This window comes from Bubalus bubalis, chromosome 3, assembly GCF_019923935.1.
Source record: "Bubalus bubalis isolate 160015118507 breed Murrah chromosome 3, NDDB_SH_1, whole genome shotgun sequence".
Classification (NCBI taxonomy): Eukaryota; Metazoa; Chordata; class Mammalia; order Artiodactyla; family Bovidae; genus Bubalus; species Bubalus bubalis.
The window spans coordinates 168,438,099-168,450,305 of record NC_059159.1 but is presented as its reverse complement, the minus strand read 5'-3'; the positions used below and the strand labels follow the sequence as shown (position 1 = coordinate 168,450,305).

The window sequence follows — 12,207 nt, the reverse complement described above, 5'->3', positions numbered from 1 at the left end:
GCTGGGAGAGCTGGGTTATTAGGTGGACTTAGGGGAGCGCCCAGGGTCCCCGAATTTTAGGAATCTGGAGAGGGGTGCTGCGGCTCAAGAATATAGTGCGGGGCGGATCGGGGGATCCTGGGAAAGGCGAGGCGCGGGGAGGGGGGGGGGGGGCGACTGGGATTTGCACGAGGCCGGGCGGAGCCTCCGAAACGCTCCGGGTCTGAGCCGGGGGGAGAGCCAGAGAAAGGGGCGGGCGGAGGGGCCCGGGGAGGCGGTGCGGCGGGGCGGGCCAGGGCCGGTCGGAAGGCGGAGCCCGGAGCTGGGGGCTGCTGGAGAGCGGCTCCCACGGCTCCTTAGCTCCGGCGCCCCGGTTCGCTTCGGCGTCCGCCGCCGCCGCTTCTTCTTCCTCCTTCGCCACCGCCGCCGCCCGCAGCCCCGCAGCCTCTCCCGCCATGGCCGCCGCCGGCGCCCGGCGCAGCCCCGGCCCCAGCTCGGGGCTCCGGGGGCGGTTGAGGCTCGGCTTCCACCCGCCGCCGCTGCTGTTGCTCCTGCTCCTGTTGGCCGGCGCCACCGCCGCCGCCTCGCGGGAGCCCGACAGCCCCTGCCGGCTCAAGACCGTCACGGTGTCCACGCTGCCTGCCCTGCGGGAGAGCGACATCGGCTGGAGCGGCACCCGCGCCGGGGCCGGGACCGGGGCCGCCGCCGCCGCCGCCGCGTCCCCGGGCTCCGCCGGCTCCGCGGGCACCGCCGCCGAGTCGCGCCTGCTGCTCTTTGTGCGTAACGAGCTGCCGGGGCGCGTCGCGGTGCAGGACGACCTGGACAACACGGAGCTGCCCTTCTTCACCCTGGGTAAGGCTTGGCGCCGGGACTCGCGGGGTCCCGGGAGCCCCTAAGTGAAGCCGGACGGGTGGGGGCGCCCTGGGGATTCCCGCGCCGGGCTGCCCCGCTCGGGGTCGAGTGAGGGCAGCTGAGGGGCCCGGAGGGCGTACAGGTGGTTGGGATGAGCGCGTGGCGGGAGCCGGGGGGCGTGCCAGCCCTCTCGCAGTGGGGTCCGTCTCTCAGTGCCGACGTTGAGCTTTGCAGCGGTCCATCCCGGACGCCGAGACCCCAGCTGATGCGAGTACTCGCGCTAGGGGCCGCGGTGAATCCCGCTCGCAAGCCAGGTCTGGGTCCACCCGCCCACTGCTTCTCCGGGCACGGCCGTGGGCCGCCAGCGGTTACCGCCCCCTCGCTCTCGCCTAGGAGTTCTTGGCTCTGCTCCTCGGGATAGGTTTTCTAGACAATCGGAGCGCAGTAGCTCCATGTAGAATCCCTCAGTCCGCATACACTCGGTTTCCCTGTGGGTTGGCTGACCTTGGCCAAGTCGCTTCCTTTCCTCTGGGCCTCAGTTTTAGCCATCTGTGAAATGCGGCCGGGGAGGATTGAGCGGTGTCTGAGCCCTGGGGTTCAGAACCCAAGGTCTCTACTTTCTGATTCTCCCTCCATCGCCTTGTCGCATTCGCCTTCCTAACCCCTCCCAATGGAGAGCAGGTTAGTCCTCGCAGCTCACTCACTGCGCTAATAATAATAACTTAAAGGTGTGACCTGGGGAGGAGAGCGGCAAGGGGTGGGGGTGGGGGCTCAAACGGAAAAGTTAATCAGAAAGTTCGCCAGCAGCTTGCTGCCTGCTGGTTCCCGGCGCGAATCCCGGAGGAGTCGGCCCTTCCGCGGAGCTGCGGGAAGCACAGCTGATTCCCACCCGGGTAATTGATAGCTTAATTATCTCGGAGAGCGTTTACAAAAATGTTGTTCCCCCTTCGCTCTCCCGCGCTCTCTCATCGCTCTCTCTCCCCTCCCCTCTTGGGGGCGCGGGGTGCGATTGGTTGTCGGAGTCTGGCCAAAGCCAGCTCCGGGAAGGCGCTGGGGTTCGCCGCAGACTCCAGATACCCCGTCCCCTGGTCCTTGGCCTCACCGGGGTCCGGCTCGGCTCAGGCACCTCGGGATGGGCCTTCGAGGTCACATGGCTACAGGATCCGGGCTTGAACCTCTGAGGTTAACTCTTTGCTCGCCCCAAAACCCCCAAAGAGTAATCAATGGACCGGACTCCTCTGTCCAGAGACCGCCCCTCGCACCCCCCCCCCCCCCCATGCCTTTACTGCTTGCCTTTTGGAGATCTGAGCGAGTGCCAGGCCCTCTCGTGGTCTGAGTTTGTGCCTTTCCCAGGCTGGCTGTAACCTGAGCCTGCCATGCTTTCTGGGATGCTAGGCGGGAGACCGCCTTGCAGGTTCCCAGGGGGACTTCCCGCGGCGGCGTGTCTTGCGTTCGACACACACACAAATTCAAGCATACACACGCCTGCGTGGACACATACACATTCACACACACGCTTGCACACCCCAGTGACCCTTCCCACGTGCACTTGTGGGATGCCTGTTTCCAATAAGGCGATGGGGCTGGCGTTCCTTACGCTGAAGAGCTAATCTTGGGCTCCTGCCCAGCTCCTATGACCCCAGGCAGGAAAGGACCCTTCCAGAGAAATGGAAGGTGTGCCTTCTACACTTCCAGTCCCAACCTTCTCCCTCCAGCCTCCTGATCTCTCTACTCTGGGTTGTCCAGAGAGGTTGGGAGTGGGAATCCCCCTAAAAAGCTGTTCAAGTGAGGGGGAAACGGGGAACATTGCGTATGGCATGACTTGGAGGTAAGAACCCAGAGCATTCCGGCTCCCCTCGGATGTGAGGACCGGGTCCACCCAGGTACAGGAGTCATCCCAGAATTCCTGGAGCTGGCAGCCCCTGCCTTTTCAAACTTTGTCTTTCAAGAGGGAATGAATGCCAGGGAGACTGGGGCAGGCTGAGTGAGGAACTGAAAGACTCAAATCCCCCAGGACCCACGCTTCAGCCCGAGAGACTCCTGGTACCCTCCACTTGGAGCCTTCTGCCTTCTCTGACGCAGGCGGCTGAGCCCGGCGGAGACTGCCTGCTGTGGAGTGCCGGGGCGCCGTCCTCCTTGGTGGCTCGGAGTCCTTTGGGGGTTCAGGGGCCCCCTCCTCCTCCTCTTCCTCCCCCAGCGCCCTGGACTGGCAGCTCAAGGCACTCCTGCCAGGGATTTGGCTAGCGAGGTAGTCGCCAGATGGCCAAGTATAGCAGGAGCTGTGTAGGGAGACGTGGGCTTTTTGTTTGTGTTGGTCTTCCACTGTTTGCGTGTAAACACAGAGCGCACAGTGAGCTCTGGGAGGGCCAGGCTGGCTGAAAATGAGGGGTGAAAGGAGGAGGTACTATGAATCATTTATGGCCATATCTCCCCCAGGGTCCCCAGGCAGCCCCATCCCACCATTCCTGTCCTCAGACCTTCTAAACAGCGTTGTCTCGTGTTTGTCTCCGGCGAGTTGAATGCGTCTTTCACTCTTAGGTTGCCAGTTCCAGCGATTTGGAGATGGTGTGTGCCACAGATGTGCATGCAAAGTCGGTAAATGCTGAATCTGGCCGACAGTGGGGTGTGTGGAGCCGCCACTAGGGGGTGATAGTGTCTGCCAAAGCCTTTGGGCCACGCTTAGGGTTGTGGACCTAGAGCTGGTAGTGGTAAATTGTCCCTGGCCTGAAGGAGAGGCGGGGGCGAACAAGGTGAAAGGTCGAGTTCCCACTTTACTCCCAGTCCAGTTGGGGGACCTTCAAGTTCATCTGCACACCGTTTCTACTATCCCTACTCACCAAAGTCAGTGGCATCCCTGGCCCGCCCTCCCTCCATTCTGCCTCTCTTGTTTGAGCTATTGGCTCTATTATTGGGAGTGCCCAGACATAAAAGACTTTTCTCCAGGTCTATTCTTCTCCGTGTTTCTAATCTTCCCTTCATGTTCCAGCCTGCTTTATGTAGGTGGAAGTTCTCTCAGAGGTGAAATACCACCCCTCCCCCAGGTTTCTGTGTCTGGGCCTCTTCTTTAGAGTCTGAGTTGGTGGCACCGATAAAGTGAATTTCCTTAAACTTGATCAAGGAATAGCAGATAGTTGTTGCTCCTTAATGTGGTGCAAAGAGCTTTACTCTTGCCTTTTATTATTTACTCACATGGAATATAGGGGAGGGGGCACAGCTGTAATTGATTCCCATTTTATAGATTAGGCAACATTCTTTAGAGAGGTCAGATGCCTAGTCCAAGGTCTCAGTGTGAGTAAATGCAGACCTGCGACTGGAGTCTCAGTCCACCAGACACCTACATTCTTGGTAATTGCTAAACTCAAGCCATCTTGAGCCAAATATGCATCGAGGGGCTGGTTGCACTTATGTAGGGCATAGAGCAGAGCCTTGAAGAGAAACGCAACGATCAACACAAGAACCTTTCCTAAGGGAACTTAGCTTCATTAGTGTGCTGAAGTATGAGAGTGTGAGAATCAGGCATGAGTTAAATGACCTCCAATGACCCTGCCAACTCAAAGTTTCATGACTCATGGGATGTCAGAGGGCATCCTATGCAGTGGTGCCAGGGAATGATCGAGAGGACACTTTCTGTAACATCAAGGAGGGAAGGTATCTCTTGAGACTCAGAGAAAGCTGGGGACACTTCCTGGACAGGAAAAAACAGGATGAGCCATGGAGGATGGGCTGGGGGAGATGTTGAATGCTGCAGTACAGCTTGGGGACTTGATACCTGTTAGGACCTGGAACTCTCAGCTGTGGCCCACTGTGACCTTGAACAAGTCACTTATCCCCAGATCTTCAGTTCTTTCATGCTGTAATATGAGTGGGTGGATGAGCCCTAAAATAATCCTTTGGTGTAAAGATTCTATGAACTTGAAGTGCCCTGATCTGCTCTGAGCCTGACTTGACGCCTCTTGCTTCTCACTCTCTCCTTTCCTTTGCTGGTAGCATGGGGGTGTCAGGAAGGACCCATGGAAAGAAAGAATTCGAACAGGGACAGCTGTCAGTGCGGGGCTTCTGAGGCGAACAGGCGCATCACGCAGTTCTCCTTGGCCCCCAGGCAGCCCCAGAGCGCGCCTGTGGATTTAGCTTTCATGCCCCCCCCGGCGGGGAAATGGCATCCTTCTTCCTGTGCTTGATAGCGGCCGGGCTGGCCTGTTTACCACCAGCCTTGATTCAGTGAAAGGGGGAAAAGAGATAAAACGGAGTAAGCCGCTCACTGCCAGCATCTGTTACTAATTTGCTTGTGTTATAAATCACACAGGTGAGGAATATTGCTCTGTCTTTGGGGGAGGGTGTCTCGAGAAGGAAAGCCATCCAGCAATGTGTCTTTAAAAGGATCTGCGTAAGTAGATCCGGCAGTGTCCTGAAGCACTGTCCCGAAAGGATGCTCCTTGCAGGAAGCTGATCGGCCTGAGGGGAAGACGAAGAAGCTCTGAAATGCCAGCTTGGTCAGTTCTGCAAAGATTCCTTAAAATACAGACAAAAATGGACACAGAAAAAGAGAAAAACCTCCAGGACCGAGGGACGGGGCACTAAGATAGAAGGGTTGCTAGCAACAGGAGGTTAGCCCGAGGACAGGCCACTAGCCTAAGGAGGGCTTTTTTTTTTTTTTTTTTCCTGTCTGGTTCTAAGCAATGTCCTAAAGGTGCAAATACCAAGGGTGTGGAGGGCAACACGACAGGAGGGTGTGTTGGACAACCAAGCATTGACCTTTAGTGATGACAGGCTTCTCATGGGAGGAAGCCTTCAAGCAAGGCACCACACAACTATTTGGCAGGCATTTGGGGGAAGGGACCAGAGGCATTGAGGCTATCTGCCCTTTCTGGTTTCAGGTTTGATCCTGAAGGTTGATGCCAGTCATTAAGTAGGAAGAAAAACCAAATAGAATAAGCTGGGCTTTCTGTATGGATTTCTGACCACAGAATATTCATTAAAATCAATTCCAGTGCTCCCCCTCCCCCCCCGTATGGGTAAAAGGGAGAGATGAGAGGTGGGGTGGATCAGAGGGTGAATTTGATGTCTTTAAACAAAGTTACGTTTAAAAAATATTATTTAACCTCCAGGCCCCTTATCACTAAAATATTTCAGTAGCACTCAGACTTCAAGGTCCCATCTGGCTGTGATGGTCCAGGTTTCTGGGACATTGTTAATAAGGGGGCTGGTTCAGTGGCCTCTGATCTGAGTTTTTTCCCCTCCACTTTCTGCTTTCTTCCCTCTTTCTGTCTCCATTCCTTTGCCAGCTCAAATCTGATGAAGTCTATTTAATAATTAGGGCAGAGACAGGTGTATTATCTGCCCTCAAAAAGTACAATCTGCTCTCTCTGGCCATAGATTTTACATTCAAGATTCAACCACCTGACTGCACTACACCATTTTATATAAAGGACCGCCACATCCCTAGATTTCTGGAAGCAGGTTGGGTCCTGGAATCAATTCTCCGTCGATAGCAAGGGACCATTATACCTTGTTATGGAGGGTGTGCTGGGGCAGGGTGAGAGGAGGATCCATTTTAGCTCTCAGAGGCCCAGGTTGAGTCAAGACCATCCAGATTTGCTGTTTTGGGGGTCAGGAGGCCCAGCCAGCTTGACAGCACAGCTCTGCAAGCTTTTGTGATCCAGAGCCCCATCATTTTCCTGAATGGGGCCTTCAGGCTGCAAGATCATTCGATAATTTTAATTTACAGCAAGTCCAGCGGTAGTTTTGACTAGGCCTCTGGCAGGCAAAGCCTCCTGCTTCTCACCTCCTTGCCTGGCTGTAGACTAGACATTGGCTGCCGTGGGCTGGTGTGAATGTGCTGGGGAGAGAGAATGATGGAGAACAGCGGTGGCTTCTTTGAGTGCAGCCGTGAAGACTGGTCCCATGACCGTCAGTTTTGAGCTCACAGCATCACAGACTCTCAGAGGGCACTGAACCCACCCCCTCCATATTATATGGTAACACTGGAGCCCAGACAGGGGAAGAAGCCTACCTAAGGGCCAGCTGTTCAAACTTAAACCCTGTGGTCTTGAATCCCACCCCGTTTCCTTCATCACACTAACCATTGACACGTGGGTCTGGGCTGGATCCATCTCAGGTGTGCAACTTGGCTGACGATCATAAGATGCCCCAAGACTCTCCTCCTCTTCCTGTAAAACAAACCAAAACTAAAATATCTAAGGAGGAAGAGCTCCTTCTAGGGAAGTCGAATTTGTTCTCCTGCCCAGGTGTCCAGTTGGTTGGCTCTAGTCTCTCCTGAGAGCCTGAGCCGGTGGGTTTTGTGCTGGGGGAAGGAGGAAGCCTCATGGCTCTTCAGTCTAGCTACCAGTGAGGGTAAGCAGAAGCCTGCTGTTTACCAGGAAAAGAAAGCCAGGTTTAACCTTGAAGTGGAGCAGCATTATAGAGAGGCTTCCTTTGCAAAACTGATACTTTCCCAAGTTCTCATACTGACCAGCTAGTGGCAACAGAAGATTAACTATCGTGAGAGAGAGAGCTGGCTTGTCTTTCCTCCCAGCAGAGGTTGCAGCATCGCTGCCCCAGGAGGAGGCAGGCAGCGGTGCTTGGCAGGACTGGCTCTATTCCCCATTGCTTGTGCTCTGCTCTCCTCTCCCTGGCTCCTCGCTGATGTCTACAGTTTGTTTTTTTTTTTTTTAGGACAATAGCACCGCCCCCACCCCCCACCCCATGAAGACTTCTCTTCGGATTGGGAGGGGGGTGGTGACTACCCAAAGTAAGATTCGGGATTGAAAGCTTCCTTACTGGCATACTAGAACATGCAGGCAGCCCCTCTGTGAGTCAAACATTGACGAGGATGTTGTATGTTACAAACCATTAGGGTTTTCACCTGAGAAGGCACCCTTGCTCAATCCTTGCTGTCAGGCCGCTGGCAGCCTCAGATCTCAACACTTCTCCTGACTACAATTTCAGCTGTCAACTCCCTGGTCTCTCTTCCTCTGGTCTTATCCTCCCTAATCCATCCTCTGTACTTGGAGACAGGGATTTCATTCAAAGCCCAAACCTGATCATGGCTGTCGTCTCCTAATTTGCTGCTTCCCCATTATTCTTAGTATGAATTTCAAGCTTCTGATTAAGCTACAAGGTTCATGATCAGACTCTGCTTAGACTATCCTGTGATAAGATCGCTTCCTCGTTGTTCTATAACTCTGCCCCAAAGGCCCTGGGAAAATTCTTTCTTACCTTTCAAGGCTGAATTCAAATATCAACTTACCTCTGAAGCCTTTCCTGACCTCTTGGCACTGAAGTTGGACACTCTGGGCCTTGGTGCCCACTAGTGATATAAAGACTGGGTGTGACAGTGGCCGGTGCCTTAGAACTACCTGGAGCTTGCCAGGAACTGCTCCAGGTACTTAAGATGTATGGGAGAACAGGAGACCTAGATCCCTGTGTTGAGAGAGCTCGTATCCACAAGTACATGTGTGTGCGTGTGCGTATGTCTAGGTGTGTGTCTATTGGGGAGAAGATGATAAAAATAAACATAATACATAAAATTATGTAGTATGTGAGAAGTGATAGACTCTACGGAAAAAAGAAAATGGACATTTTGGAGATGAAATCGGTTTTAATATTACATAGAATCAAAAGATGGCTTATAGAGTCAAAAGATTGCTTATTGAGAACTAGGATTGAACTAGGACTTGAGGGCCACAAAAGTGTCTCCAAGCACATATGTGGAAGAGTATCGCAGGTAGAGAATGGCTCCAGCATAAACCTGACTCCAGAGCACGCCCGGAGTGTTCAAGGGCTGGCACGGAGGCCCGCATGGCCAGAGTGAAGTGAGTGGGAGTGGGCAGGAAGGACAGGAGAGGAAATTGCATTTGGGCATTTGTTGTGAGTCCCATGGAGAGCCAGGCAGGACTTTAAGCCAGAAGGTATCCCCATCTGACTTCTATCTTAAAGGAATGGCTCAGGCTGCTGTCCAGAGGGCAGTGATGGGAGAGGAAGATCTCTAGGAGACTGTTCAGGTGAGCATCGATGGTGGCTTAGGGCAGAAGGAGAGCTGAGCTCACGGATTTGTCTGTCTTGTGCTGCTCGTTTGGGATCTCCATAGGCAGAGAACATCCTTCCTTCATCTCGGGGGCTGCAATGACTCACCCTGTGCTTGGCACATCCTAGGTGTTCAAGGATCTTAGATGACTAGAAACTTGGGGTTGCCAAGTCTCATCACAGAATCCACACTGTGCAGAACTGGAGGGGTGTTGAAACTCCACTTCTCCATTCAGGCTGAGCTGAAATGCCACCTCTTCCGTGAAACCTTCTCTCTTCTGAGTTCTTGCAGCTACTGCCTCTACCTTCTCCTGCCTCCTTATCATTCTGAGTAGTGTCTGTAGGGTGAGTAAGGAGACCACTTGATTAGAAGAGAGAGTTGGGTTTAGGGAAGACCTTTCCTTGAGAATCACGGAAGCCAGGTAATGAATGAGCACTTTGCATTATGCCAAGCAGAGAGCCCCTGACTGTTCTCAGGGAAAGTCCTGTCTCCTGACTCCAAGTCTGATGTGTCTTCCTCCCACCTTAGGCCACTGGGGTAGGGGGAGCTGGTATTCCAGACTTTACCATTCTGGCATGAGGTAGACTGTGAAAAGACTGACCATTTATTGAACACTTACTGTGTCCTGGGGAGAAGGCAGTGGCAACCCACTCCAGTATTCTTGCCTGGACAATCCCATGGACAGAGGAGCCTGGTAGGCTGTGGTCCATGGGGTTGCTAAGAGTTGGACACGACTGAGCATCTTCACTTTCACTTTCATGCATTGGAGATGGAAATGGCAACCCACTCCAGTGTTCTTGCCTGGAGAATCCCAGGGACGGGGGAGCCTGGTGGGCTGCTGTCTATGGGGTCGCACAGAGTCGGACACGACTGAAGCGACTTAGCAGCAGCAGCAGCAACTATGTCCTGGATGCAGGGCTGGCATGTCTGTTATTTTATTTCCTCCTCCCCATAGTGCTGAAAGACAGCTAGGACTCATCTCATGTTGGAGGTGACCGTGGAGGCCCAGAGGAGCTAAGGAACATACCCAGGATCACACAGCTGTCCTACAGCTGAGTCCAGCCCCAGGTCTGCCTGGTTGCAAACCCCGTGCTCCCTCTGCCATTCCAGAGAGGCACAGAATTAGCAGTACTCCTGAGTTCTCAGCTCCTTGACAACCTCTTGTACTTCTTATCTCTTCCTCTTCTCGTTACCAAGAAGTTGCAGACGTTTCTTATCGAGCAACTTCAGGTGTGACAGCCTCTCAGGCCCGAGGGACTGCACACCTTGTTTCTGGGCTGCCAGGAGCTGACTCAGCATCGCCCAGGGTTTGCTGGTTTGCCAGGAGGGCGCCGAGCTGTGTCTCATTCTCTCTCGCTGTCCCTCATTACAGCTGGATTACTCCAAGAGCAAGTTCTGAGACTGCTGTGCCTTCTAGATTTTTCTCCTTCCCCACCCGCTGTCTACCTCTCTCCTTCCTCCTCCTCAGTCTACTTCCTTTCTCAGGGACGTACTGTTACACTAGGGGACCTACTGCCTAGGCCTTCCAGGAACTTAGAGAAGCTCTACATTCTTTTTCTAGAAATTCTCAGGCATCTGTTGTCTGATTCACAGTCCCAGTTTGACTCCATAAACCTCCTTGTCATTTCTCCCCTTCACCCCAAGTTGACTTTTGTTGCCTTAGTACTTCTAGCAGTATTGTGCCATTTTAATATTCTCGCCTTGAAAATGAAATTATGCAATTTGTTCTGTATTATCTATACATATGGGATCTATATAATATTTATATATGATGCTGTAAAAATCCTAATAAATAGTGTATGGTTCTCCTAAAATATTAGAACTGGCTCAAAGAATGCCTTTGAGATCCAGCCCAACACCCTCATTTACCTAGCAAAAGTAAGTGCATTTTTCAGGGTTCCACAGCTAAGCCTACGGCTTTCCAGGTGGCGCTAGTGGTAAAGAACCTACCTGCCTATGCAGATCAGACGTAAGATCCCTGGGTTGGGAAGATCCCTTGGAGGAGGGCAGGGACAACCCACTCCAGTATTCTTGCCTGGAGAATCCCATGGACAGAGGAGGCTGTTAGGTTATAGTCCATAGGATCGCAGAGTCGGACGCGGCTGAAGTGACTTAGCACACATGCAGCACAGCTAAGTCCCAGCAAAATCCAGCCTCCTCTAGGCCAGCTCCTCTGACGGGGTATGCCAGCTCGAAGACCCAAAGCACTGGGGTCAAACCCTGGCGGCAGTACGTTTCGACTGTAGACTCAGTATGCCACATCTCTGAGTCTCTGCCCATGAAAACGTGAAGGTAGCATGGCAGTCAGTTCTCTGAGTGGCTCCATCATTATTTTTGGAGTGTTCCCCCGCCCCCATCACTGAAATTGTAGTCCAGGCCCGGCTCCATGCTCAGTTTTACTTACACGAAAGCCATAAGATCCTTACGGAGACGGTACGTGCAGAGCACCCAGCTCGGCGTCTGGCACAGTTTGTGCTCCGTGCCTCTTAGCCACCTGGAATCCTTTTTATGGAAGGAGGTGGAGGTATGAATAAATAATGAATGCAAATTCCCTTTTCCCTTCCCCCTCTTTCCACTCCTGCAGCAAGGCGGAAAAAGGATGAAATTGACCATTGATCTCTGCTCCCTCTCCGGGAACCCCGGGAACGGGGGACTCCGGGGTTGTGTGAGGACAGTTTGGCCAGAGAAGCTGGGAGGCTGAGCCTGAGGCAGGTGGGTGCTGGGGAGGGAGGCGGGGAGTCGGGCAGAGCCCTCTCCCTTCTGGTGGCAGCTGGCTGACAAAGCCCTGCTCTCAGGCACCCGGGGGGGAAGTCACGAGTGGCTTTGCAAGCAGCCGAAAAAGGAAGGAACATTTCCATTAGCAGAATCAGCAGTAAAGAGATTTCCAGTCACAGTAATAGCTGCATTTGGGGGAATCATTTCAGTGGTGGCTGTGGGCGGAGGAGGGGGGAAGGGGGCAGGGTGGCCCAGAGAGGCATGGAGTCAGCTGGTCTCCTTGCAGGAACTGAAAGATATCACCCCCGAGAACCAGGTGCCAGATGCCCAGGGACTGTTGGGGAGCCCCAAGGGGCATTGGACAAGCAGGCTGGACACCATGCTGCCTTCCAGTGAACCAAGTCCCCTTCCTCAGGAGGCCCCAGGGAGGCTGTAGGCTTGTTCTCTGTTGCCTCTGCTCTGATTACCTGGTTTACTCTTTTCAAGTCTTCAGAGCCAGCAGCGACTGTGTAGTCTTCCAGGGGTTGTCGGTGGTAAAGGTCCCATATTTCTTAGTTCACTTTTTCCTATCCAGGGGATCTTCCCCACCCAGGAATCAAACTTGGGTCTCCTGCATTTCAAGCAGATTCTTTACCGAC

General features: G+C 53.7%; 1 protein-coding gene and 1 long non-coding RNA gene across 12 annotated transcripts in view; one reads left to right on the top strand and one right to left on the bottom strand.

The window, feature by feature from the left end:
* Nucleotides 1-302: 302 nt before the first annotated feature.
* The window catches only part of ASTN2 (astrotactin 2), a 1,030,196-nt gene continuing 1,018,291 nt past the window's right edge, over nt 303-12,207 (top strand). For all 11 annotated transcript variants that reach the window (XM_045165169.1, XM_045165168.1, XM_045165167.1 and 8 more), the window contains exon 1: nt 303-831. In XM_045165169.1, the coding sequence (XP_045021104.1) occupies nt 435-831 (397 nt within the window). In that variant the 5' untranslated portion in view covers nt 303-434. The remainder of the gene's footprint in view (nt 832-12,207) is intronic.
* Nucleotides 4,919-6,851, bottom strand: LOC112583989. The gene is made up of 3 exons (XR_006550190.2): nt 6,614-6,851; nt 6,337-6,524; nt 4,919-5,283 (listed from the first exon to the last, which is right to left on the bottom strand). It is a non-coding gene; the product is annotated as an uncharacterized LOC112583989 (long non-coding RNA).